The 27,696-nt window shown below is 60.3% G+C and overlaps 2 protein-coding genes across 8 annotated transcripts in view; one reads left to right on the top strand and one right to left on the bottom strand.

The window, feature by feature from the left end:
- Window positions 1-320: 320 nt before the first annotated feature.
- On the bottom strand, window positions 321-20,985 carry PGAP2 (post-GPI attachment to proteins 2). 4 transcript variants are annotated; one of them, XM_069003240.1, is made up of 7 exons: window positions 20,900-20,985; window positions 14,106-14,279; window positions 13,862-13,933; window positions 12,763-13,015; window positions 9,911-10,017; window positions 2,180-2,288; window positions 321-1,681 (listed from the first exon to the last, which is right to left on the bottom strand). In XM_069003240.1, the coding sequence occupies exons 2-7, from the start codon at window positions 14,268-14,270 to the stop codon at window positions 1,551-1,553; spliced, it is 837 nt and encodes a 278-aa protein (XP_068859341.1). In that variant the 5' UTR covers window positions 14,271-14,279; window positions 20,900-20,985; the 3' UTR covers window positions 321-1,550. The 4 variants fall into 4 exon arrangements, with proteins under 4 accessions (XP_068859341.1, XP_068859432.1, XP_068859514.1 ...); XM_069003331.1 differs by having other exon boundaries at window positions 9,923-10,017; XM_069003413.1 differs by lacking the exon at window positions 13,862-13,933.
- A 335-nt stretch (window positions 20,986-21,320) lies between these two features.
- NUP98 (nucleoporin 98 and 96 precursor) overlaps window positions 21,321-27,696 on the top strand; it is a 34,717-nt gene continuing 28,341 nt past the window's right edge. Inside the window, exons 1-7 of one of the 4 annotated variants that reach the window (XM_069002859.1) lie at window positions 21,321-21,445; window positions 21,727-21,814; window positions 22,671-22,805; window positions 24,901-25,004; window positions 25,428-25,529; window positions 25,733-25,912; window positions 26,594-26,733. In XM_069002859.1, the coding sequence (XP_068858960.1) occupies window positions 24,932-25,004; window positions 25,428-25,529; window positions 25,733-25,912; window positions 26,594-26,733 (495 nt within the window). In that variant the 5' untranslated portion in view covers window positions 21,321-21,445; window positions 21,727-21,814; window positions 22,671-22,805; window positions 24,901-24,931. Of the gene's footprint in view, window positions 21,489-21,726; window positions 21,815-22,670; window positions 22,806-24,900; window positions 25,005-25,427; window positions 25,530-25,732; window positions 25,913-26,593; window positions 26,734-27,696 lie in introns of all 4 variants that reach the window. The other 3 variants (XM_069002941.1, XM_069003023.1, XM_069003116.1) reach the window with 3 other exon arrangements.

The following is a 27,696-nucleotide window of genomic DNA, read 5'->3' as shown; positions in this document are numbered from 1 at the left end:
CACACCCCAGCGCCCAGGGTCCACATCCTGCACGCCAGCCCAAATACCCAGGATCTGCACCCCACACCCCAAGCCCCAGTGCCAGGATCCCACCTCCTGGGATCCCCACCTCACACCCCAGAACCCAGGGTCCACGTCCTGCACCCCAGCTCCAGCACCCAGGATCCAAATCCCACACTCCAGCCCCGGTGCCCGGGGTCCATGTCCTGCACCCCATTCCACCCCCCACCCTGCCCAGGGTGCTGGGCTGGCCCCGCTGGCTGTGCCGGGGCTGTTCCAGGGCTGTGCCAGGTGGAAATGCTGTGGAGTTTGCCAAGAGCTCACAAAAATACTCAGAGCTTTATTTCCACCTCAAAGCCAAGGCGCTGCGGGGCAGCGCGTCACACGCATGCAGGGACGCGGATGGAGCCCATGGATGGGGACACTGACGATGGACACGTGCGGCAGGACCCGCTCAAAGCCAGCCCGGCCCCAGCTCTGCCAGAGCCCCACAGCTCCTGCTGGAGGAGGCTCTGCCCAGCCCTGGGAACACAGGGATGAGCACTGGGACATCCCAGGGGACTCTCGGTGGTGGCTGTGCTCAGGTGAAGGGCAGGGAGGGACCCACGCTGGTCCTTCCTGGCCAAGTGTGGGGTGGGATGAGCCCTGGCAAATGCAGAGCTCCCCAAAATCAGGACAGCTCCAGGTGCCCCTCCCAGCAGCACTGCAGGAGGAGCTTGGGGACACTGTCAGACCCCAACTGCCACCCAGCCATGTCCCCCATGCCCTGGCAGCCAGAGCTGCACACTGGGGGCACTGCTGGGCCCCAGCAGTTCCCAGCTCCACCCCACAGCACAGGGGAGTCCATGGGAACATTGGAACAAAGACCTCCAGCACCAGCACACTCACCCTTCCTCCCCAAACTGGGCTGGAACAGACACAGCACCCCTGGGAGCAGCCTGTGCTGCTGGGGGCGCTTCTGGGAAAGGCAGGAGGGAGATGTGGATGCTCCCAGCACCTGCCCTGCCCCGCGTGCTCCCACACTGCTCTGGGCAGTCCCTGCAAGGCCCAGCATGCTCCTCCTGCCCGCCTCCTGGGAACTCAGGCATGGACGGGCCAGGACCTTGCCCCAGTCCAATGGGAGACCAGTGCCTGAAGCCAGTTCAAAAGGCCACCAGCCCTTTTTGAAGACTTGCCCCAGGATGCCCAGCCTGGAGGAGGAACCATGAGACCCCTCCCAGGCCAAGAAAGGACAGGGCAGGGCTGGACCCATGCCCTGATACCAGGAGCGGCATCCTGCCCTGCCTGGAGCATCCTCCCAAGAAACAGGCAGCAGGTCCCTGTCCCTCCTGTCCTGCCCTCCTGGAGCTGGCAGGGAGCAGGGCAGGGGGGCCCTGGGAAGAGCCTGCAGCTCCCCTGGACGAGAGCTGCAGGTGCAGCCAGGGACAGACACTCCTGGGATCTCTGATGATCCTCGCAGCAGCTCCACAGCAAACACCCCAGCCCCAGCAGGACAGGGAAGGGGCTCTCTGCCTCCCCCAGGGAAGAGGAACCCCCAGCAGTGGGGCTGGCTAGAAGTGCTTGTCCTCCAGCAGCGAGCTCACCACCAGCTCCTTGTTGCCGAAGTCCCAGAAGGCAGTCATGTGGAAGGCCATGTTGGAGAGGACAACCAGGTACTCCAGGAAGGCGAAGACGGTGTACACTGGGGGAGGAAACACAGCAGGTGAGGGGGACCCACAGCTGCATCTGCCCGGGGGGCTGGGGGGTCTCTGGTCCACCTGCTTGGGGCAGCAGGGCACAGGCTGGGGACCTTGACCCCCACCAGAGAAGAAGCATGGCCAGGCGCCATGACCAGGAGCTGCCCTGGGCTGGGACTTGGAAGGCAAGGCATCACATTAGAAGGACATTGGACATCAGGGAGAATTTTTGCACATCAGAAGGAATTTTTTCACAGAAGGGGCAGCCAGGCATTGGAAGGGGCTGCCCAGGGAGGTTTGGAGTGCCCATCCCTGGAGGTGTCCCAGGAAGGCCCTCAGTGGACATGGCACTCAGTGCTCTGGGCTGGGGACAAGGTGGGCATCAGGCACAGCTGGGACTTGCTGATCCCGGGGATCTCTTCCAACCTTAACGATCCTGTGATCCAGTGATTCAGTGACCACCCAGCCCCCTCCTCACACGCACCCCAAGGCAGCCCCCTCACCTCCGGGGCCGCAGTACCAGTTGTGGTGGAAGTAAACACACACGGCGAACGCGAACGTGATGAAGGTGAAGAAGAAGAGCAGCTGCTTCCACTTGTATGACTTGCGCTCCTGGAAGAGGCCAAGGTCTGAGTGACGCTGGAGTAGCCATCCCCATCCCAGGGAAGCTCTGCCCTGGCCCCACACAGCCCCGGGGATCTCTGCACCCTGGCTCCTTGTGCAGAGCCCCCCAGCCCAGGCCCAGGGGTGGCTTTGGCAGGGCTGTGCCCAGGGGCACACGAGGCTCACACCTACATGGAGATACAGGGAGTGAAGGAGCCACAGGGTCCCAGCAAATGTGGGGGCCCTGGGGCAGGACCCCCTGGTGCTGGGGTGCACAGGGGACTCCCTGAGGATGGGCCAACGGCTCTACCAGAGGCAGAGCCCATGGCCCGGGTGGCTGCAGGTGGCCCCGGGACATGGGGAATTCACCGGGTGCTGCACCCCCCACCCGCCACAGCACCAGGGAAGAGGAAACCACATGAAGGGGTGGCAGCCAGGGAGGGTGCTGCGCTGGAGACCTCGCCCAACACGCTCTGGCACGGAGGGGCCCCATCCTGCCTCCCAGCACCACCTCTGACGGGGCAGGAACAGAGCATGGGGATGCTGCCAGAGGCCCCACACCCTCAGCTCACTGCTTCTGTGCCCCAGAGCTCACCTTCCACAAAGGGGACAACCCAGGGGCCAGGCCTGTCCCCCACAATGGGCTCCCCCGACCCACTGCCCAGCACCCCAGATCTGGGGGCTGTGGGTGCAGTGACCCCCGGGAGGTACGAGCTCCAGTTCCCTTCCTCTATTTCTCCCATCACACTGAGAGTCATGGATAAGGATCCTATAGCCCTGGGGTCAGAGGAAGCCCAAACCATGTCTGGAGGAGGGGGGCTGCGGGGGGGGGGTGTCAGCCCCACACAAGGGGCCTGGGGATGCCACAGACAGCCCAGGCTGTTACAGGTGGGAGGGGAATTTCCCCCTTGTCTGACGCTTCACGTGAGACAAAAATTCCATTCCGAGGGAGTGCTGATAATAAGGAAAATTTAAATTGCCCCATCACACTTTCCATTACCCCCGGAACGCGTGCCAGGGGCCCGGCCAGGGAGGAAAACCCAGAGAGGAAGGACGGATTCACGGCCGCCTCACCATGCGGGGACACGCGGGTGACGCCACCTCCAGCCCACGGGGGCTGGGCAGGTCCTTCCCGCTGGCACCGACAGGGTCCCTCTCGCCAGCAGGAGCTCAGCCGAGCGCGGGGTGTGAGGAGCAGCGGTGCCACCGGCTGTGGCAGAGCCCGGAGCAGGGCCGGGGCGCGATGCCGAGTTTCACACCGGAAAAGCGGCTCGCAAACACCTCGCTGTCACCGCGCTGTCACCGCGCTGTCACCGCGCTCCCACGGCAGCGCCAACGGCTGCGCTGAGCCCCGGCACGGCCCCGCCGCACCCCACAGCCCTCCCGGGGGCTCCAGGGACCTGCCGGGATCACCGAGGCAGAGAATAGCTCGGGGCGGAGGGGACCTTAAAGCTCATCCAGTGCCAACCCCCGGTGCTGCTGCAGGACCCCGAGTTGTCCCTGCAGGAGCGGCCACCCCGGGCTCACCACAGTGACCCTGCACCTCTGGGTGCCCTCTGAGCTCCCCCTCTCCCAGTCTGGGCAGAGGATTATCACATGGGTAATTAGGTGTTAATCCCTAATGCCAGGGCACGGCTGGCTCAGCCCAGTGCCAGGGGATCGCAGGGCAGGTCCGCAGGGGGGGTCCAGGAGGTGGCACATGGTGACATGCCACGACGCCGAGCAGCGCTGGCTTGGAAGGTGGCACCTCGGGGCACGGGCAGGATGCCCAGGCACGGCAGGGGGACTGGGGCGCATGGGGACCACAGTGGGATGTGGGAGCTGGAGCGCTACCCCTGCCCTGCTGCAGGAGGAGGAGGAGGGAAGGGCCAGCCTGGACTTCGGGCAGCATGGTGGGAGCTCCAGGACTGCTGCATGGAGAGGAACTGCCCATCCCCTCACTGGTGGGGGCTGGATGCACTGCCCTGCTCATGGCTCAGCCAGTGCCAGGCACTGTCCCTGCTTCCCCTGGCCCCAGCTTTGTGGGGAACCCCCATCTGGGGACGGCCTAGGGAGCCAGACGGTGGCCAGAGGAGGGCACCAAGATTAGAGAGATGGAGCACCTCTGCTGTGAGGAAAGACTGGGAGAATTGGGATTGCTCAGCCTGGACAGGACCAGGAGCCCCCCAGGTCAGAGCCCTGGAGAGGAGCTGGCAGCTCCAAGCAGCCTGGCAGGAGGCCACCACGCTCTGGTTGCCTGTGAGGAAAAAGGGGGTGAGAAAATCCCAAGGACAGGGTGCTCCAAGCTGAGCTGGTGCCAGGCTCCCCTGCAGCCTGGCTGCGGCTGCCGGGCTGGCACAGCTGGGCTGCCAAGCCTGGCTGTGCAATTTCCTCCTGGCAGGACAGAGCGGGGCACCCGCGGCCCCTGCGAGCCCGCCCAGTGTCACACAGCCACCCAGCCCTCCGTGGCTGCACGTGTGTCTGGCCCAGAAAACCACAGGGGGATTATATTTAGTGCCCAGCTGATATTTAGTGCCCAGCTGGCAGCCGGGAGCTGAGGCACATTCCCTGGCACACCGAGATGAGTCAGGAGCAGGGGCCGGACAATGGGGGGAGGAGAGAGTGGCTGCAGCGGCCAGCCCGGAGAGCACACTCGGGGATGGTGCTCCCAGCTCAGGGGAGGCACTGGGGGTCTCCTTCCCCTACCCTGGGAGAGCCCCAAGCCCTGCAAATGCAGCTCCAAGGGCTGAGGGGTGGCTGCTGTGAGCCACCAGCAAGGAGGCACAGGAGCCTCCTGCTTCTTCCACCTCCTCCAGAGAGGGAGAAGGACTCTGCCCACGCCCCAGTTCCTGATGGGGACAGGGATGACAGTGCTCTTAACTCAAAAGGCAACAGCTCACTCTGCAGGGACCTCCCAAGCACTGGTTCTGCCCTGGAGCCACCATCCCTTTCTGGGGGACAAGTGGCACCTGCAGGCCTCTGTGTCACACACCAGTCCCAGCTCCCCTCGAGGGTTTCCGGGTCTGTGCAGAGAGCCCAGAGCCAAAGGGCCCCACAGAGAGCTCAGCTATTTATAGAGGGCTTGTCTGAGGCACCGCCAGCGTTCCCAGGGGCGCTGCAAGGAGCTGGGGTGAAACCACGCGTGGCCACCAAGGCGCTTGTGGTCCCTGCTGCTCACACGGCTCTGCCGCGGCGGGGACACAGCTCAGCCACCCTGCTCCAGCTCTGGGGGCTCAGCTGGGCCCAGGGGGGCTGTGCCCCAGCAGCTCCTGTGCCTCTGCACTGGCTGCAGCCTGGGCTGGGCTCAGCCTGTGTGCCCTGTGGGTGCCAGGGGAGCAGGATGCTGTGGGATAGAGCCCAGGGGCCCGTGGCAGAGCAGGACCCAGCTCCACTGGCCACAGCATGGATTGGACTCCAAGCTTGTCCCATTCCACTGTCCCAGGCTGCTCCAAGCCCCAATGTCCAGCCTGGCCTTGGGCACTGCCAGGGATCCAGGGGCAGCCCCAGCTGCTCTGGGCACCCTGTGCCAGGGCCTGCCCACCCTGCCAGGGAACAATTCCTGCCCAATCTCCCATCCAGCCCTGCCCTCTGGCACTGGGAAGCCATTCCCTGGCTCCTGGCCCTCCATGCCTTGTCCCCAGTCCCTCTGCAGCTCTCCTGGAGCCCCTTTAGGCCCTGCAAGGGGCTCTGAGCTCTCCCTGGAGCCTTCTCTTCTCCAGGTGAGCACCCCCAGCTCTCCCAGCCTGGCTCCAGAGCTCCAGCCCTGGGAGCACCGCCGTGGCCTCCTGTGATAGGCCTGAGCCAGCCAGCCCGGTGGCCACCACATGCACATACTGGTGTCTGCTGGGGCCACCAGCCCTGAGCTAGGGGAAAAAATGTGTTTGCAAACAAGAAGTGAAACTGCTCTGCCCCACTGCCTGGCTCTGAGCCTCAGGGCTGGGGGGAAGGAGAGTTTTAAGGGTGAGCAGCCAGCCAGGAATAGCAGAACTGCCAGCCCAGGTGGGCACTGCCATGGCACAGCCAAGCACCAAGCACGGGGTGCAGGGATCAGCCACAGCTGGAGGATCCCAGGCTCCATTTCCCTTTTCCATACAATCTCTCTGCTTTGCCCCTTCCCCTCTGTTTCTCTCTCCTGCTTTCTGTTTTCTCCCCTCCTGCAGAGCTTTATTTTCCTTTCTCTCACCACTTGCCACCTCGTAACTGGAAACCGCCTGTACTTCCCCATTGCAAACCAGTTCCTCTGCACCTTCCTGCCCTCGCAGAACAGCAGTTGCAACAGGAGCCCCACCGGACGACAAGCTTTTGCAAGACCAATTCCCGTCCTTCCTACGCCGCCAGACCTGGGGAGCTTCACCCTCTCCAGCAGCACCAACAGCAGTGCCAGCCATGGGGCTGGGAAAGCTCAGCCCCCCCGTTCCCTCCTCCAGACGGATCCAGCTTTCCAGCTCCTCACGCGGAGTTTGTCCTGGAGATGGTCCCAGGTCTGGCCCTGGAGAACCTGAACCCCCGTGGGGACCCTCTGCTGAGGAGGAGGGAAGGATGGAACACGGTGGGATGGGAGCCATTCCTCGCCTGTCCCCTCCTGCCACCACCGGCTCCAGAGCTGGGGGAGCAAATGTGAACAAAGGCCCCCACAAGGGACACAAACAGAGCCAGAACCTGTCCCCAAGGTGCCGTGATGCACACGGAGGGATCAGCTGTGCCCCGGCCTAAAGCAGCCCCACGAGCGTGGCTGGGCAGCTCACTGGCACTGCCCAAGCCCTTGGATGGGGCCAGGCTGGGGCAGCGGCACCTCCCGTGTCCCGCTGTCCTGCCCAGCCAAGCCAAGCAGGCTGCGGGTGTCACAGGAGCTGCACCAAGTCTGCCAGGGGCCACCAGCCATGAGCAGAGGGCTTGCAGCCTGAGGAATACAGACAGAGAGTGGGACAAGCCCCAGGAGACCCCGCTCGGCTCAGAGGATCTGTGGGAATGATTCGCGCAGGAGCCCAACGCACATCACCGGACACGGAGACGCGGCAGCTGCAGTCACCAGAAGTGCCTTGGCCAAAGATGACGCCTGGTGGTGTGACAAGCGTTGTGCCCTCTTCGCCCCGACACAGTCAGTCTGGGAGCTGTGTCACCCTGTAGCGCCTTCCTCCTCCTCCCTCACTCGTCACCCTCATGCTCTGGGCGACAGCTCCATCCTGCGGCCCAACACGAAGCTGGCGGGGACACTGGAGCTGGCACAGGGACACTGCACCTCCGGTGGCCTCAGGTCAGGGCTGGCCCTGGAGGCCTCCTCTCCCCTTGGGGAAGCCCCTAGCTTTGGGGGCACCACACACCCCCGAGGGCAGCTCCCCTCCACCAGCAGGGCTGTCCCATGATGGGAGGAGGAGGTGGGTGGTGTCACTGTGCCAGGCAATGGCATGTTCAGCCAAGGTGTCACCATGTCTCCTGCCCTTCCCCCCAGGGATGTGCAGATTCCCCCCGTCCTCGGGGAGAACAAAACCCATGAGGCTGGAAAATCCCTCTGAGACCAGAGTCCAACTGCTCCCCAGTGGTGCCAAGACCACCACTAACCCACATCCCCAAGTGCCACATCCACAGGGCTGTGAAATCTCCCCAGGAATGGGGACTCCCCCCCAGCCCTGGGCAGCTGTGCCAGGGCTGGACAGCTCTAGGAAGGAATTTTCCCAATATCCACCCTGAGCCTCCCCTGGCCCAGCCTGAGGCCGTTCCCTCTCCTCCTGTCCCTGTTCCCTGGCAGCAGAGCCCGACCCCCCCGGCTGCCCCCTCCTGTCAGGGACTTGTGCAGAGCCACAAGGTCCCCCCTGAGCCTCCTTTGCTCCAGCCTGAGCCCCTTTCCCAGCTCCCTCAGCCACTCCTGGGGCTCCAGCCCCTTCCCAGCTCCATTCCCTGCCCTGGACATGCTCCAGCCCCTCAAAGTCTCTCTTGCTCTGAGGGCCCAAAGCTGAGCCCAGGATTTGGGATGCCTCACCCCTGCCCATTGCAGGGGAGATGAACCAGCCCGAGCAGGTGACGTGGCAGGGGACGAGATCTGGGGCTTTGGAGGTCTCACCCAGGAACAAGACAAGCCAAAACAATATGACATAAATAAAGGAAGCCGTGGGAAAGCTGCCAAGGAATGACTGTGAGCTCTCGCTATTCCCGTATCACTTCCAGTGAGCAAGGAGAACCCCAGCATCTCCAGAAGCCCTTTCCTAAGGAGTCTTACAGCCAAACAACTGCTGGAAGCTTCCTCTCCAGGTCTCTGGAGTAAGGCAGCAGGGGACAGGCTCGGTGAATTGGCAGAAGGGGAGGATCAGCAGCGGTGACGGAGCAGGAGCTGCTCTGGGACTGCCGGAGCTGGGCCCCCCAGCACTCATCCTGCTGGGACACGGACCCCAAGCACAGTGCCCGCCCCGCAGCCCCGCACACCGTGCCTTGGGAGAGGCTTGTCCAGCCCTTGGAGCTTCCCAGCCCTGGGACACAGGCACACACCTCCAAAGGGCTCTGATTTGCACACTGTAACCCTCCTGGGGCAACACAGCCTCGGGACCTCTCCCCATTTAACACTGGGACCACGAGGGCTGGACTGGGATCGGCTGGGGAGACGTATCCCAAGGGGAAAGGACAGAGAGATCCAGGCAGCCCAGACCCACAGGTGAAGCCAAGCATGCAGGAGCCACGTGGGCACAGAAGCAGCTCTCACATAGCCTCAAACCTGGATGTCCTGTCCTGCCCGTGGCTGTCAGTGCCTGCAGTCCAGGACAAACCTGGATTTCCTGCCCACCTGCCCCATAATCCAGGACCAACCTGGATGTCCTGCCCGCAGTCCAGGACTCACACCACAAACCAGCACAGCACGGAAGCTGCATCCAGGCAATGGAGCCAGGAGCCAGCAGTGGATCCTCCACTGGACCCGCTGCCCCCTCAGCCACTCCCTGCACCCCCTGACCCTTCTCCAGAGAAAGAGACAGAGCCAGCCTGCTCCACAGAGTCATTCTGGAGGAAAGGGAGAACAACTCCTGCTGCCCACTGCTCCCAGCTTGCAGGACCAGCAATTCCCAGCACAGGGAAGCCAACTTCAGCTTAGGAACAGGCACGGAGAAGGGATGAGCAATCCCAACCCAGAGGGATGCCAATAGTGGTTTTCAGTATGATCTCTCAGTGAAAGCTTAATCAGACCCTGGGAAGAAATCCTTCCCTGGGAGGGTGGGCAGGCCCTGGCACAGGGTGCCCAGAGCAGCTGGGGCTGCCCCTGGATCCCTGGCAGTGCCCAAGGCCAGGCTGGACACTGGGGCTTGGAGCAGCCTGGGACAGTGGGAGGTGTCCCTGCCATGGCAGGGGTGGCACTGGATGGGCTTTAAAGTCCCTTCCAACTGAAACCATTCTGTGATTCTATGACAGAACCAGAAAATAGGAAACTTTGCTTTGGTAAATAATGGGTTTTGTTGACTTCCTCCATTTCACCTGCTGCTGTTGGCCCCTTTAGCACGTGCTCAGGGTTATTTCACAAGCCAAGGGCAGCCAAAGCCCTTCATTGCCCAGCCAAAGCCCAGAGCCCCCTGCCAACTCCCAGCATGGCCCCAGAGCCCTGTCCCAGTTGTGGCACAGCCCCAGAGCCCCCTCCCAGCTCCCAGCACAGAGAGAAGAAAGGAAAGTGTCTGTACCTCAGGACTTACTGTGTGTTTCTTAGTCATTCTCCAGAGGATGCAGGTGAGCAGCATGTGGCCCAGAGCCGATGTGATGAACACGATGAAGGCATTTTCGTGGATTGCTGGATTGACAAACAACAGGTTTCCTGTTCAGTCCAAGCCAGGAGCATCAGGGGAATGTGGGGCAGGATTTAGGGGGGGTTTTGTGCATCCCAGTGATGCTGGGACTCCAGTGGGGTCCTTGCAGGAGACAAGCAAGGCTCCACAGCATGGCACAGCACAGCTCCACAACCTGCTCATGGTGCCTCAGGGCCCCCTGGAAGGGGATACAAGTGCCTGGAAGACTTATCCCAAAGTGCCAGGAGGGTGTTTATGTGCTCTGGGACCATCACTTCACATGCCTGTAAACTCAGGGACCCTTGGGAGCAGCTCAGCATCGCTACTGTTGTTCTAGGGATGGGGAAACTGAGGCACGGGGGGGAGGGGGGGTGCAGAGTTAGCCAGTCCAAAATCCAGAGAAGTCCATCTTCTGGTCCCTGTATTATCTGCCTGCCCATTAGCACCATCAGCAGCCTCATCTCCAGCACAGAGGTTGCCTCGTGCACACCTGGACTAGTCCAGGTACAGTATCAGGCTGGGAAAGCAGCTGGAGCTAAACCAGAGCTGCTCCCCAGGCCCCAAACCCCACACAACCCCTGCACCTTCAGGTGAGAGATTTTTTAAGTGCTGCTCTGAAAAAGATTTCCCAGCCCCTTCTCCAGAAACTGAACCTCAGGCTGAATTCCCAAACACCTGAACATCAGAAATGCCCGTCCCTGTTTCCCTTCTCTGCCCCAGGGGAAGGGAAGCACACGAGGTATCAGCAGGTGGGAGAGGTCAGGCTGGGGTGTCCCGCAGGGATGATTAACCTGAGCACGGCAGCTCAGGGCTGAAACTTTCCCCACAGCCGTGGGATTAGTCTGGGATGAGGATCCCAGGAAGTGGGTCAGCCTCGGCTTCCGGGTGGCTCTGCCCGGCCACACCTCGGGCTCCCCCTCCCAGGGCTCCGCACACGGCCAGGCCAGGCTGGGCGAGTACCCAGAGCTCAAAGGAGCACCTGGCTTTCCAAGGGCAGGGGCCCAGCCCAGACAAGCTGGAGAAGCCCCTGAGGCAGGTCAGGCTGCTGACCCTGCCACGAGGGGACACTGCCAGGAGGAAGGCACTGGGACACCTCGCCATGGAGACAGGGAATGCTGGCAGGAGACAAGGAGGGTGAGCTGGGCAGGGACACGGCCCAGACCAGACCTCCATCAGCAGGAGGTTCCTGTCCTGCCATCCCAGTTACTGGGCTCCACCACGGATCATCCTCACCCCAAAGGCTGGGGGAGATCCTGGGACTCTGTTCACAGCACCACAGCCCTGAATCCCGGAATGGGTTGGGAGGGACCTTAAAAATCTTTTCATCCCACCCCCTGCCATGGCAGGGACACCTTCCACTGGCCCAGGCCTCTCCAAGCCCCAATGTCCAGCCTGGCCTGGGCACTGCCAGGGATCCAGGGGCAGCCCCAGCTGCTCTGGGCACCCTGTGCCAGGGCCTGCCCACCCTCCCAGGGAACAATTCCTGCCCAATATCCCATCCAGCCCTGCCCTCTGGCACTGGGAAGCAATTCCCCTTGTCCTGGTACTCCATTCTTTGTTCAAAGTCCCTCTCCAGCCCACAGCTGGATACAATATCCATCATCACCATCCAGCTGTGCAGGCAAAGCCAACACATTACTTCCCTGCTGATACATGCCAGCACGGGCTTTGTTCCACTGCAACAGCACCACCTCACTGGCTCCTGGATTTCAGTGCTCTCCAACTAATCCCTGGTGCCTCCTCCAGATTTTAGGATGAAACAGCAGCTGGAGATCAGCACTGGCACTTAAGTTCTTCTGAGCTGAGACCATGAGAGGGAAGAGAATTTCCCAGCCTGACCAGGTTTTGGACACATGGATTTAACCTGAAAAACTCTGATTCTGTTCCCAAGAACTATTAGAAGGCAGGAGCCCCTCTGCTCTGGAGCCAGGCTGGGAGAGCTGGGGGTGCTCACCTGGAGAAGAGAAGGATCCAGGGAGAGCTCAGAGCCCCTTGCAGGGCCTAAAGGGGCTCCAGGAGAGCTGCAGAGGGACTGGGGACAAGGGCTGGAGGGCCAGGAGCCAGGGAATGGCTTCCCAGTGCCAGAGGGCAGGGCTGGATGGGAGATTGGGCAGGAATTGTTCCCTGGGAGGGTGGGTAGGCCCTGGCACAGGGTGCCCAGAGCAGCTGGGGCTGCCCCTGGATCCCTGGCAGTGCCCAAGGCCAGGCTGGACATTGGGGCTTGGAGCAGCCTGGGACAGTGGGAGGTGTCCCTGCCATGGCAGGGGTGGCACTGGATGGGCTTTGTGGTCCCTTCCAACCCAAACCAGTCTGGATTCTGTGATTCTACGACATTTTCCCGAGAAATTCCAGGGGAAGGTATCCAAAGACAGCTGGAGCAGAGCCAGCTGTGAGCCCAGCCCAGCTGTGGGGATGGAGGGGAAGCAGGATGAGCTCTCACCCACCTCGCTCCCCCGCCCTCACCCCCTGGAGCGGGGCCTTGCACACGGGTGGAACCAAGTGCCGAGGCCTGGTCCTGGCCCCATCCCCAAACTGAACCCGTGGCTTCAACCAAGTACCAGCAACGCAGAACTGTGGGAAGAGCACGGCTGTTTGCACGTTCTGAACATATCCCTCCTCTACAACTATGAACTTTAATCGAGTCTCCGGGGGTTTTAAACTGTTTTTTCTCCCCAAACTTCCTCATTCCAAAGCAGTGGTCCAAGGAAGGGCTCAGGAGGGCAGGGCCCCAGGCAGGGGGTGACACCTACCATAGTTTTCGGTGGAGGACACGTAGGTGAGGATGAGGAGGGCGAAGTTCTCGAGCAGGTTGAGCAGCAGGGTGATGTGGCACAGGCGCAGGTAGCGGGGGTGGGGGCAGTGGCAGCTCTGGTAGTGGTTCCAGTAGGCCACGGCCACGAGGACGCGCGGGGCCGAGTGCAGGCCGATGCACAGGCGCCACACGTAGCGCTGCGGGGTCTCGCCCCCGATGGCCGCGCTGATGGACGGCAGGTAGTTGGGCACCTGCAGGGACACGGGCTCGTGGGGACAGGCACGTGGCACAGCCTCACAGTCATCCTCTTCCAGACACTAAAACTGTCCTCTTTTTAAATTCTAAGTGAGTTTATTCCTATTCCCAAAGCCAGGGAATGTATCGTGGCAGCGCCGCCCCTGGTCCATCCCACGGGGTCATGGACCCCACAGCCTTGCTGGGACAGTCCCGGGGTGCTGGGGGCCCTGCCCAGCAACCTGCTTGGGTTTCTTGCCTTTACACTTTTGATCATCCATAGAATCCCTGAATGATTTGGGTTGGAAGGACCTTAAAGCCCAGGGACACCTTCCACTGTCCCAGGTTGCTCCAAGCCCCTTCCCAGCCTGGCCTTGAATCCTGCAGGGATCCAGGGGCAGCCCCAGCTGCTCTGGGCACCCTGTGCCAGGGCCTGCCCACCCTCCCAGGGAACAATTCCTGCCCAATCTCCCATCCAGCCCTGCCCTCTGGCACTGGGAAGCCATTCCCTGGGTCCTGGCCCTCCATGCCCTGCTAAAGTTCTCCTGCTGGTGTGAGATGACTCCTGGCCTGCATTCCCAGCTCATATCCAGCTGCTCATCCAGCAGCCTGAAAGCCCTGGGGAGGAGCCCAATCTCACCCTGTATGGAACTCCAGGCCCTCCCTCCCTCCCCAGACACCTGTGACTCCTCTGAACTCCAGCAGACCCAGGGGCAGCAGCTCTGGACCAACCCCTCCAAGGACAACATATTTCCCTTTAGCTTCCCCACCTTTGTTCCTCACTGCAGTAACCCCCAACGTGCCCAGTCCAGACACCAGCCTGACCAGTCTGTACTTCCCTCAGTCCCAGTACAAAGCCAAACCTGCTGCTGCCAGTCCTGAGGTGTCACAAGGACAACGAAATAATGCAGCTTGTTCTGGATTCTGTAACACTTCTGGTGGGAAAGCCCAAGAGAGGAGCCCGGAAAGACAGAGAAAAGGAGAGAGGAATCCAGAAGGTGGATAGGAGCCCAAGAAGAGAAAGGAGCCCAGAAGGAGGGAGCTCTGTCACCCCCCAGCTGCCCCAGCCCTGCAGCAGTGTGGGTTTTTCCCACAGCACTCTCTCACCCCACAGTGGGTCGCAGTCGTCTCACGGAAGTGGAAAAGCAGAGACCAGATCACACAGAAGAGGAACCCAAAGAGGGGGCAGAACACAGTCCCGAGGGCCAGCGTGGTGAAACGCAGCCGGAACAGGATCCCATCCCGATCCAGCGGCAGCGGGACCTGCAACATCTTGGAAAGCTGGAAATGAACAAACAAATGTTTGACCTGGGTGCTCTGTCCTCCCGCTCCGGGCTGGTTGGTAAGGTGGGGATCAGTCACAGGCTGGGCTCGATGACCCTGGGGGGCTTCTCAAAACTCAGTGATTCTGGGATTCTGTCCAGCCTCCACAGCCCTGGGCAGGGATGGACAGACAGCTCAGCCCCTCAGACCCTGCATGACCCCACACACACAGCTCAGCCCTTCAGGCAGGGCGTATCACCTGGGGCAGGGCGTATCACCCCTCTCCCCACCACCGGCGGCTGGTGCAGACAGGAGAGACAACCCAGGTGGGCAAGGCCCAGCAGGTATCATCTCCCAGCACCAAAAGGTCTGCCAGCTTAAGAGATGTGGGAAGAGATAAACAGAGGTGACCAAAAGGCCTGGTTTTACACTATAAAAGTACTACAGATTATCACAGAGGCAGAAGTTTCTTACACGCTCCTCGGGAATGTGTGAGACAATTTCTCCCCCAAAGCTTGGACGCAACTTTGCAGTTACTTTTCTGGAAATTGAGGGAAAGGATTTTGATGTGTGCCCCTTCAACAGCTTGGTGGCAAGATATATTGGATCCCAATCTATGCTACTTCATCACTAGCCATATTAAAAATGGTACCTTATCATGCACAGTGTATTTAGCTAGTAATAGCTTCTTTAATCTTTTTTCCTGGGTGGTAATAGTCTGTTTAAAGTCTTATGTCTGTTAGTTTTGTGTTTATTAAAGAAATAATTCATTCTATAATAGACTGAATCAGCCATTATTAAAGAACTTGTGAGCAAGAGTGGGTCTTGGGGTGCTGGGCACCTCAGCAAAGCCACTGCCTGCTGCCCAGAGGCCTGGGCAAAAGGCAGGGACTTTCCTAAACCCCTCATATCTAATTCAGAACAACACCCCTGTGACCCCACACAGACACACGGCTCAGCCCCTCACACCCCTGTGACCCCACACAGACACACGGCTCAGCCCCTCACACCCCTATGACCCCACACAGACGCACGGCTCAGCCCCTCACACCCCTGTGACCCCACACGGACACACAGCTCAGCCCCTCACACCCCTGTGACCCCACACAGACACACGGCTCAGCCCCTCACACCCGGTGTGACCCCATACAGACACACAGCTCAGCCCCTCACACCCCTGTGACCCCACACAGACACACAGCTCAGCCCCTCACACCCCTGTGACCCCACACAGACACACAGCTCAGCCCCTCACACCCGGTGTGACCCCATATAGACACACAGCTCAGCCCCTCACACCCCTGTGACCCCACACAGACACACAGCTCAGCCCCTCACACCCGGTGTGACCCCACACAGACACACAGCTCAGCCCCTCACACCCCTGTGACCCCACACAGACACACGGCTCAGCCCCTCACACCCCTGTGACCCCACACGGACACACGGCTCAGCCCCTCACACCCCTGTGACCCCACACGGACACACAGCTCAGCCCCTCACACCCCTGTGACCCCATACAGACACACAGCTCAGCCCCTCACACCCCTGTGACCCCACACAGACACACAGCTCAGCCCCTCACACCCGGTGTGACCCCATACAGACACACGGCTCAGCCCCTCACACCCCTGTGACCCCATACGGACACACGGCTCAGCCCCTCACACCCCTATGACCCCACACAGACACATGGCTCAGCCCCTCACACCCCTGTGACCCCATACGGACACACGGCTCAGCCCCTCACACCCCTGTGACCCCATACAGACACACGGCTCAGCCCCTCACACCCGGTGTGACCCCATATAGACACACAGCTCAGCCCCTCACACCCCTGTGACCCCATACAGACACACGGCTCAGCCCCTCACACCCCTGTGACCCCATACAGACACACGGCTCAGCCCCTCACACCCAGTGTGACCCCATACAGACACACGGCTCAGCCCCTCACACCCCTGTGACCCCACACGGACACACAGCTCAGCCCCTCACACCCCTGTGACCCCACACGGACACACGGCTCAGCCCCTCACACCCCTGTGACCCCATACGGACACACAGCTCAGCCCCTCACACCCCTGTGACCCCATACAGACACACGGCTCAGCCCCTCACACCCGGTGTGACCCCATATAGACACACGGCTCAGCCCCTCACACCCGGTGTGACCCCATATAGACACACAGCTCAGCCCCTCACACCCCTGTGACCCCATACAGACACACAGCTCAGCCCCTCACACCCGGTGTGACCCCATATAGACACACGGCTCAGCCCCTCACACTCCTATGACCCCACACAGACACACAGCTCAGCCCCTCACACCCGGTGTGACCCCACACAGACACACAGCTCAGCCCCTCACACCCCTGTGACCCCATACGGACACACGGCTCAGCCCCTCACACCCGGTGTGACCCCATAGAGACACATGGCTCAGCCCCTCACACCCCTATGACCCCACACGGACACACAGCTCAGCCCCTCACACCCCTGTGACCCCATACGGACACACGGCTCAGCCCCTCACACCCGGTGTGACCCCATAGAGACACATGGCTCAGCCCCTCACACCCCTATGACCCCACACGGACACACAGCTCAGCCCCTCACACCCCTGTGACCCCATACGGACACACGGCTCAGCCCCTCACACCCGGTGTGACCCCATATAGACACACGGCTCAGCCCCTCACACCCCTGTGACCCCATACGGACACACGGCTCAGCCCCTCACACCCGGTGTGACCCCATAGAGACACATGGCTCAGCCCCTCACACCCCTATGACCCCACACGGACACACAGCTCAGCCCCTCACACCCCTGTGACCCCATACAGACACACGGCTCAGCCCCTCACACCCCTGTGACCCCACACAGACACACGGCTCAGCCCCTCACACCCCTGTGACCCCACACAGACACACGGCTCAGCCCCTCACACCCCTGTGACCCCACACGGACACACAGCTCAGCCCCTCACACCCCTGTGACCCCACACAGACACACGGCTCAGCCCCTCACACCCGGTGTGACCCCATACAGACACACAGCTCAGCCCCTCACACCCCTGTGACCCCACACAGACACACAGCTCAGCCCCTCACACCCCTGTGACCCCACACAGACACACAGCTCAGCCCCTCACACCCGGTGTGACCCCACATAGACACACAGCTCAGCCCCTCACACCCCTGTGACCCCACACAGACACACAGCTCAGCCCCTCACACCCGGTGTGACCCCACACAGACACACAGCTCAGCCCCTCACACCCCTGTGACCCCACACAGACACACGGCTCAGCCCCTCACACCCCTGTGACCCCACACGGACACACGGCTCAGCCCCTCACACCCCTGTGACCCCACACGGACACACAGCTCAGCCCCTCACACCCCTGTGACCCCATACAGACACACAGCTCAGCCCCTCACACCCCTGTGACCCCACACAGACACACAGCTCAGCCCCTCACACCCGGTGTGACCCCATACAGACACACGGCTCAGCCCCTCACACCCCTGTGACCCCATACGGACACACGGCTCAGCCCCTCACACCCCTATGACCCCACACAGACACACAGCTCAGCCCCTCACACCCCTGTGACCCCATACGGACACACAGCTCAGCCCCTCACACCCCTGTGACCCCATACGGACACACGGCTCAGCCCCTCACACCCCTGTGACCCCATACGGACACACAGCTCAGCCCCTCACACCCGGTGTGACCCCATATAGACACACAGCTCAGCCCCTCACACCCCTGTGACCCCATACAGACACACGGCTCAGCCCCTCACACCCCTGTGACCCCATACAGACACACGGCTCAGCCCCTCACACCCGGTGTGACCCCATATAGACACACAGCTCAGCCCCTCACACCCCTGTGACCCCATACAGACACACGGCTCAGCCCCTCACACCCGGTGTGACCCCATACAGACACACGGCTCAGCCCCTCACACCCCTGTGACCCCACACGGACACACAGCTCAGCCCCTCACACCCCTGTGACCCCACACGGACACACGGCTCAGCCCCTCACACCCCTGTGACCCCATACGGACACACAGCTCAGCCCCTCACACCCCTGTGACCCCATACAGACACACGGCTCAGCCCCTCACACCCGGTGTGACCCCATATAGACACACGGCTCAGCCCCTCACACCCGGTGTGACCCCATATAGACACACAGCTCAGCCCCTCACACCCCTGTGACCCCATACAGACACACAGCTCAGCCCCTCACACCCGGTGTGACCCCATATAGACACACGGCTCAGCCCCTCACACTCCTATGACCCCACACAGACACACAGCTCAGCCCCTCACACCCGGTGTGACCCCACACAGACACACAGCTCAGCCCCTCACACCCCTGTGACCCCATACGGACACACGGCTCAGCCCCTCACACCCGGTGTGACCCCATAGAGACACATGGCTCAGCCCCTCACACCCCTATGACCCCACACGGACACACAGCTCAGCCCCTCACACCCCTGTGACCCCATACGGACACACGGCTCAGCCCCTCACACCCGGTGTGACCCCATATAGACACACGGCTCAGCCCCTCACACCCCTGTGACCCCATACGGACACACGGCTCAGCCCCTCACACCCGGTGTGACCCCATAGAGACACATGGCTCAGCCCCTCACACCCCTATGACCCCACACGGACACACAGCTCAGCCCCTCACACCCCTGTGACCCCATACAGACACACGGCTCAGCCCCTCACACCCCTGTGACCCCACACGGACACACAGCTCAGCCCCTCACACCCCTGTGACCCCAGAGCCCCAGGGTGGGCAGCATGGAGAGGCGTTCAAAGAAAATCCCCTTGTGGGGACGCAGGAACCTGGAGACTCACGGCCAACAGGGAGCAGGGGCAGCGCAGGGCCGTTCCCCGCAGGGCTCCAGAGGGATCTGGCAGGAGGGGCACGTGAATCTGTCCCCGGGATCCATCCAGACCATTCCCTGCGCTCGGGGCAGCGCTGACGCAGCCGGGCCACTGCTGCCGGTGCCGCCGGGAGCCGCGGCTCGTCCGGCACATCCCAGCTCCCACAGCCCGCCCGCGCCCCGCCGCTCCCGGCCCTGCAGGCAGCACCGCCTGGAGCTGGGCCAGGGCAGGCTCAGGCTGGAGAGCAGGGAAAGGTTCTTCCCCCAGAGGCTGCTGGGCACTGCCCAGGCTCCCCAGGGAATGGGCACGGCCCCGAGGCTGCCAGAGCTCCAGGAGCGTTTGGACAGCGCTGCCAGGGATGCCCAGGCTGGGATTGCTGGGGGGTCTGGGCAGGGCCAGGGGTGGGACTGGGTGATCCCTGTGGGTCCCTTCCCACTCAGACATTCCATGATTCCATGAAGCCCCGGCTGCAGGATCAGGGCAGCACAAGCCCCACACACCAGCGAAGCCGGGGCTTGTCCTGTCGGGAACCTCTGGAACTTGGCAGGTGCCCAGAACAGGGGTCCCCGCAGCCCAGGGCTCCCCTCAGCCCCCCCAGCCCAGGGCTCCCCGTCATTCCCCAAGGGATCAGGCTGGGATGGATCCCACCTCGCCACCCCCCGGCTGCGGGACAAATCCGATTTACGGTCAATCCCTGAGCCGTCTGGGCAGTGCCCCAGGGCAGCACGGCCACTCTCTGCCAGCACCAAAAGACCCCCACAATGGGGGACCAAGCCCCCAGGGAAGGGACCGACCCCAATCACCGAGGGGCCACAGAAACCAGAGCTCAGCCCCATCCAGGCTGCTGGGGAGGGAGAGAGGGAATTATTTCCAGGACAAAAGCAAAGAGAAAGGGAAGCTCCAAAGGGCCGGGACTGGGTGTGGAGGGGGGTCCTCGGCCGGCCCAGCCTCCCCTCCCCGGGACCCCGAGGGGCTGGGTGGAGCCCCCCAAACCCTGGCCCTCCCTCGGGGGGTTCGGCCGTGGGGCCACAGCTCCCTGTGCCGTGGGGACAGCCCGGGGATCCCACAGAAGGGACCTCGCAGCCTCTGCGCTCCCTCCCCACGAGGGTCTTGCCCAAAGGGGGCAATATAAAAGGTGAATATTTTGTATCACGAGTTGAATGGCCCCGACCTATCCTGCAGAAGAGGGGCTGCGCCACCCCGAGACCTCCCCCGGGTACCCACAGACCCTTAGAGACCCCCCTGAGACCCCCCCGAGTACCCCGCACCCCCTTAGAGACCCCCCTGAGGCCCCCCCGAGTACCCCGCACCCCCTTAGAGACCTCCCTGAGACCCCCCTGAGTACCCCGCACCCCCTTAGAGACCTCCCCGAGACCCCCCGGGTACCCCACAGACCCTTAGAGACCTCCCTGAGACCCCCCCGAGTACCCCACACCCCCTTAGAGACCTCCCTGAGCCCCCCCCGGGTACCCACAGACCCTTAGAGACCTCCCTGAGACCCCCCCCGACTACCCCACACTCCCTTAGAGACCTCCCTGAGACCCCTCCCCGGGCACCCCCCATTCCCCCGAGATCCCCCCAGGTGCCCCCCCTCCCCAGGCCCGCAGGGTCTCGCAGTGAGTGACCCCTCGGGGCACCCCACATGCCTCAGGGACCCCTCCCCAAAACCCGCGTGTCCCACAGTGACGGACCCCCGACACGACCCTCACCGCTCAGCCCCCTTCGCGCTGCTCCATGTCCCGGCCCGGCAACACCACCACGCCTCCTCCGCCTTTTCCGCCTCCTCCTCTTCCTCCCTTTCTTCCACCTCTTCCTCTTCTTCCCCCGCCCCCCCCAACCGCGCAGCGGCCCCTTTAAGAGGCGGGGCCCAGCTCCCGCGCGCCGCGACACACGATTGGTCCTCGCGGCAGAAGCCCCGCCCCCCCAAACGCCCCGGATGTCGGGGCGGTGCCGCGCCACGGGCCGTTCTGGACCCTTCCGCGGCTCCCCGCCCGGCCCCCGCCCGCCCGGCCAATGGGCGCTCGGAGCGCGGCGCCGTTTCGCCCAATCAGCGCTGAGGGAAGGCGGAGCGCGGGGGGGAGTGGCCAATGGAAGGCGGAAGCGCGGCGGGCGGGGCGGGGCTGAGGCAGCGCGCGGTGGTGGCCGGGAGTGCGCGCGCGGGCTGTGACGCAGCTGCGGCCCCGTGAGGCGGCGGCGGCGGCACCGCGGGCCCGACCCGGCCCGGCCGCTCCGAGCGGCGCTTCCCGGCACCTGCGGTGAGCACCGGGGCCCGGGGGGCTGCCCTGCCCGGCACCTGCGGTGAGCACCGGGGCCTCCTCACCCTGCCGTGCCTAGCATGGTTGTGGCGCCGCCGCCAGGCCTTTTGTGCCGGGAGACCGGGTGGTCCCGGGGGGGAGGGCCGCGAGGAGGCCCCGGGACGGAGGAAGGGCCGGGGGGGAGGCGGGGAGGCCGTGAGCGGGTGGGATTTCTCGGGGGGGACCAGCTCGTCCTGCCCCGGCTGTCTCCGGAGTATTTGCCCGCTTTGGGGTTTTTTTAGGCCTTTTTGGTAGTACAGGTGCGGGTGGTACCGGTGCGGTTGGAGATTCCTGGTGTTTTCCACGGGGGATACACGGCTCTGGATGCGGGTAACGGCCCAGCTCTTCCCGGGGTCGGGAGTTATTTACTGTCGTGTTAATTAGTTGTAGTTTAAAGTTAGGTTGGTTATACGGGATTTAAAGTTATGTTGGTGACTTGTGGTTCTTTGGGCGGTTTTACGGGGATTTTGTGTTGTTCTTCCAGTTCAATTAGAGCCCTTTAGCGCGGGGGTGCAGCGAGTGGGAGAGAAACGTTGTGTAAAACCCTCGAGTTTTACTAATTCTGCTCCACCTCTTGAGTTCACAGAATCCCTGAGGCTGGAAAAGCCCTCCCAGCCCAGCCAGGCCCAGCTGTGCCCAATGCCCACCTTGTCCCCAGCCCAGAGCACTGAGTGCCACCTCCAGCCCTTCCTGGGACACCTCCAGGGATGGGCACTCCAAACCTCCCTGGGCAGCTCTTGCCAAGGCCTGAGCTCCCTTTCCATGGGGAAATTCCTGCTGCTGTCCACCCTGAGCCTGCCCTGGCCCAGCCTGAGGCCGTTCCCTCTCCTCCTGTCCCTGTTCCCTGGCAGCAGAGCCCGACCCCCCCGGCTGCCCCCTCCTGTCAGGGACTTGTGCAGAGCCACAAGGTCCCCCCTGAGCCTCCTTTGCTCCAGCCTGAGCCCCTTTCCCAGCTCCCTCAGCTGCTCCTGGGGCTCCAGCCCCTTCCCAGCTCCATTCCCTGCCCTGGACACGCTCCAGCCCCTCAGGGTCTCTCTTTCTCTGAGGGCCCAGAACTGGACGCAGCCCTTGAGTTGCCGGGAAGGAGGGTTGGGTGCGAAGTACAACGAAATGCACACTGTGGGAGGGGGAAATATTTCCATAACTCTTTTTTCCCTAGAAAATGATATTTCAGGTTTCTTCTTAGGTAGGGTTTGGTGTTTAATGATCTCAGGACAATGTGAGAGCAGTGACTTAAAAAAGAGGAACCACGGAAAATGAGGGACTTGTGAATTTGCAGATAAGGCTGAGAGTCACAACATCGGACAACTGGAACGTGCAGGTGATTTTTATGTTGACTGAAAGAGAGACTTGCACTGGGGCAAGGGGAGATGGCTGAAAATATTCCATAGGAGTGGTGTGTTTGGGAGCAGGTCCTGGTGGAGAGGGAGCTGGGGGGTCAGCCTGGAGAAAAGGAGGCTCAGGGGGGACCTTTCCACTCTCATAACTCCCTGACAGGAGGCTCAGGGTGGACACCAGGAGAAATTTCCCCATGGAAAGGGAGGTCAGGCCTTGGCAGGGGCTGCCCAGGGAGGTTTGGAGTGCCCATCCCTGGAGGTGTCCCAGGAAGGGCTGGAGGTGGCACTCAGTGCTCTGGGCTGGGGACAAGGTGGGCATCGGGCACAGCTGGGCCTGGCTGGGCTGGGAGGGCTTTTCCAGCCTCAGGGGCTCCATGGGAGAAGGTGAGGTGGGCTCAGGGTACAATGTTACCCTGTGTCAGAGGAGCTCTCCCAGCAGCTCCTCTCAGCTTGGGGAGCTCTGAGTGTTTGTTAGAGCAGCTTTTTCTGGTATTTACTGGGATCATTTCACTGACATTCCTCTTCTGTGACAAATGAAGTCCATAAGGATTTGCCTGTGAAGGTGTAGACACCCTTAACACTCCAAAACTGTGGTGTGTGTTTGTTGGAGTAGTTGGAGGTGACACAAATAATCTCTTTACTTCTTTGGTCAGGGAAGTGTGGGATGCTGGTTGCTCTGGGCTGATTTAGTCTCCAGCTGTTCAGGGATGGTGGAAGGCTGTGGCTGCTCCCAGTCTGGATTTGGCCATTCCCAGAAAGTGCTGTTGGTTTTAGGGAAACAAGCACCTGAACTTCAAGGATGGGCAGATGGATGTAGTGATCTCCCTGCGGGAGGCTGTGCTGGGCAGTGCCCAGTTCCCCTGTGCTTCCCTTGGCTGGGAGGAGGTAAAGGGGGCTGGGATGGGGGAGCTGCCAAACCTGGGCACAGGGAAAGGGCAGCTTTGGCTTTAACTGGAGTTGTTGGCTTTGGGCATATTCCTGGTGTGGGCCATTCTTGAACTGCACTGCTGTGTGTCAGCTACTGCTGCCAGGGAGTACCTGGGAATGTGGGGGAATTCCTGCATTTCCTGCTGAATATGGAGGAGGGTTGGGTAATACTGGTGTTTTTCTGGTTAATAAGGCATTGTTTTAGTAATACATGTGTTTTCTGGTCAATATTGTCAGTTTCTTTTGGCTGATGCGGGTTTTCTCGGATCGTTACGCCCATTATTTTTGGTTAACATGGCATTTTTGGGGTAATACTGTTTTTTAACACTGGAATTTTTTGGGTTAATATGGCATTTTGGTTTTGCTAATTCTAGCTTTTTTTTTTTTGCTAGTATTGCCATTTTGGGGGTACTATGTACATTTTTTTTGGGGTAGTACTGGCTTTTTTTGTTAATCTGGCACGTTTTTGGCTAATCTGGAATTTTTCAGTGGTGGAGCTGCAGGAAAACACCACACAATTCCCTGACAATGTGCCCAAGGAGCCGTGGGGATTGTGCTGGATTTGTTGCCAAACTCAGGGAGTTGGAGCAGAGTTTGTACCTGTTTGTGCTCGGGGAGGAGATTGAAGAGAGGCAGCAGGGAATGTGCTGTAAATAAACCATGGGGGGGGAAAGGGAATTGGGCCCGGCAAAACTCCCCTGGAACAGCAACTGCTGGGAAGTGCTGAAGTGGGAAGCAGAGGGAGGGTGGATTCCTGTAATCCCTGTGCAGTGCATTCCCCTTTGTCGTGTTTGAAGCAGTCGGCAAATAGGGTTGAACAGGAAAATCAGTCCTGGAAACCCCCGGGATTGCTGTGGGATCGCCACAGCCCAGGACACAGGCTGAGATGGGCAGGAACTCCAGCCATAATTAGGGGTGACACCATAATTTTAGGAACGCCGATGTTTAGTGCCACCTCCTGTGGCACACCTGTGGTGTCACTGGAATGTTGGTGTCCTTGACCCCACAGGGCTCTGGTGGGGTTTGGAATCGTACAGTGCCATGGGGCTTGTGCTGAAAGTTTCTGGTGGGATTGCTGCCCTCGGCAATGAGGGAGATGGAAAATGAGTTTGCAGGATGAGCTTTCAATAAAACCTGCATTCTGCTTTCCAGGTCTAGGGAGAAAACTTGATATATCCCAAAAATGTTTAACAAATCCTTTGGAGCTCCGTTCGGAGGCAGCACTGGCTTTGGGACGACTTCAACTTTTGGGCAAAGTAAGTAAAATATCTAAGGTGGCGTTAAGGTGGTTTTTAATGAGGTGTCTTTTCCTGGAGTGCAGCTCAGAGAATCCCATGGAGGTGGTGATCCCTCATGGGATGGAATTAGGGAGCTGCTGGGTGCTCCAGCTGGCTTGGATGAAGTTCAGGAGCCTGAGGCTTCACCCTTAACCTAGCTTTTAGTTTGGGCAGACACCAGGATTCCACGGCTGCTGTGGAAGCTTCCTTCTGTAGGAAGAGTGGAAAAGGCAATGCTTAGGGAAGGTGGTCTCGCTGGGGTTTTTTGGGGTTGCAGTCAGTACTGGGTTTGTTGGGAAGGCTTGGAAGGAGGAGCTGTGTATTGGGAGGGGTGCTTGTGGCACTCCAGCTGTGCTCCCAGCGCGGGCGTTGGGAAGGGGCTCACTGGGCTCTGCTTCGCAGATGCCGGCTTTGGTACCACCAGCGGAGGAGCCTTTGGAACGTCGGCCTTCGGCTCCAACAGCAACACCGGGGGCCTCTTCGGGAGCACGCAGACAAAGCCAGGTACTGCCCCAGTGGAGGGGAGCGGGGCCTGCAGGGGGAATGTTGGTGAAAAAGGGAGGGAGGGGGAGAGAGGGAAAAACCCCCAAACCAAGGAATCCTCAGCAAAAAATAACCTAGCGCCCTCCCAAGCCCAGAACAAGAACCCATCAAAGCCCCCAAGCAAAGGAGGTTGTGAAGGATTAACAGCCTGTTTCTGTCTACAGGAGGGTTGTTTGGGTCAACCACATTCAACCAACCAGCCACCTCCTCCACCAGCACTGGCTTTGGGTTTGGAACATCCACTGGGACATCAAACAGCCTCTTCGGAACCACCAGCACTGGTGGAGGCCTCTTCTCATCCCAGAACAATGCCTTTGCACAGAACAAGCCAGCTGGCTTTGGAAGTGAGTGAAACTGGTGCCCCTCTGCTGTTTGATGGAGGAGCTGGATCTACCTGGGGGCTGGGACAGGGGGCAGGGTGGGGCTGGGGGGTTTCTCCTGGAGGATACAGTGACATCCTTGGGCCCACAGCAGCCAAGGGGCAGCCCATGTGCTCCTGAATCTGTAGCTGTGATGCCAGCCCTAAATTTGAAAATAAATTGCCAAAGGCGGTTGGCTGGAATTTTTTTATTCTGAAGTCTCTTTTGGTGCTGCTTGATTTTAGGTTTTTATCCTGTGGCAGAGCAGTTACAGTTGGGTTTGTATGTGCCAGGAGAAGACAGGGAATGCTGTTAAACTCTTCTGTAATTCCATGAAGCAAAAGCAACTGCTTGCAGCCCCTTCTGAGAAGACAGGGATCCTTGCTGATTCCCTTTATTATAGAATTACTGTATTATTTTCTTCCTACTTGTCAGGAATAGAAGGAAACTGGCTGCTGTGGTTTGGTGTTTCTGGAGTTCTCTTCCACAGCAGAGAACTGGATTAGCAGCACCATCAGTTTCCAGTTCTGCTGTCAAATTCTTTCTCTCAGCTGTTTTTTTCCATTTTCAAACCAGTTTCTAATTTGAATAAAATATTAGGGTTTAAGTTTTAAACTTCAGGTTTGTTTTAGTACTGATGATGTTATTTTTTTATGCTTTATTCAGACTTTGGTACGAGCACCAGCAGTGGAGGGCTCTTTGGCACCACCAACACCACTTCCAACCCCTTTGGGAGCACATCTGGCTCTCTCTTTGGCCCAACCAGCTTTACTGCTGCTCCAACTGGCACGACTATTAAATTTAATGTAAGTTCTGCTTTTTCTTCTTAATCCAGCCCGTTCACTGTGGGAAGCATTCAGTTTTGCAGTTGTTCGTGTGATGTCTTGGTCACCGAGATGAAAAAATGAGGAGTTTATATGCAAGTGTTCTGAAATGATTTGAAAACATCCCTTTAGAGGGACTGTTGCAGTGGAAATAGGTGTCATTAACTCCAGGTTTTATCCTGAATTTGAAAAGCTTCTCAAACACCGTAGGATTTCAGACTTGTGGGATTTAGAGCTGTGCTAATGCTGAAGGGGTAGAGGGAGCTCCCAAAGCTGAGCCTTCCCAGGAAGCGCCATGGAATTGAAGGTGATCCATGGCAAATGCTGGCAGCAGTAAGGGTTACAGACATCTTGGGATGGGTCAGGTTCAGGGCAGCTCTCCTGAGCCAGCCTGGCTTTGGGAATGGGACCTGGAAGGAGAGGAGTGGTGTCCTGCCTCCTCTGGACGAGTCCCCTTTAAGACAGGATTCAGTAACTGCTATGAAGTTCTGTGGCAGTTGGACCTGGAGGGAGGCCCAGCAGTGAGGCCTTGAGGAACAGGGCTCACTGGGGCCTGCTGGAAGAGGGACTCCTTTCCCCAAAAACTTGTTCATGCAGGCCTCGTCCCTGTTCATTTTTGGATTGAGCTGGTGTAAGACCGAGGCTTTGGGGACAGAGCTGTGGTGCTGCCTGGGCTCTTGCAGTGCTGCTGGTTTGTACTTTCATAGCTCTGTTAAAAAAGGGGGGATAGTGAAAATCATGCAGAGCTCCAGGATTTGTGTCAGTAACTGAGAAACTGCTTTTAAAGTGAAACCAAAAGCAGAATTGCTGGGAGTTGTTTTGAGTGCTCCTGGGGTAAATTCCACTGTTGATTGTCATTGAGCACACCTGGGTGAGGCCTCAGCTGTACAAATAATGATGGCATCATAAAACCATGAAATCACACAAGGTTTGGGTTGGGACTTT

Source organism: Aphelocoma coerulescens, chromosome 1 (genome assembly GCF_041296385.1).
Source record: "Aphelocoma coerulescens isolate FSJ_1873_10779 chromosome 1, UR_Acoe_1.0, whole genome shotgun sequence".
NCBI lineage: Eukaryota > Metazoa > Chordata > Aves > Passeriformes > Corvidae > Aphelocoma > Aphelocoma coerulescens.
The sequence above is the reverse complement of the archived record's forward strand: the minus strand, read 5'-3'. Positions and strand labels throughout refer to the sequence as shown.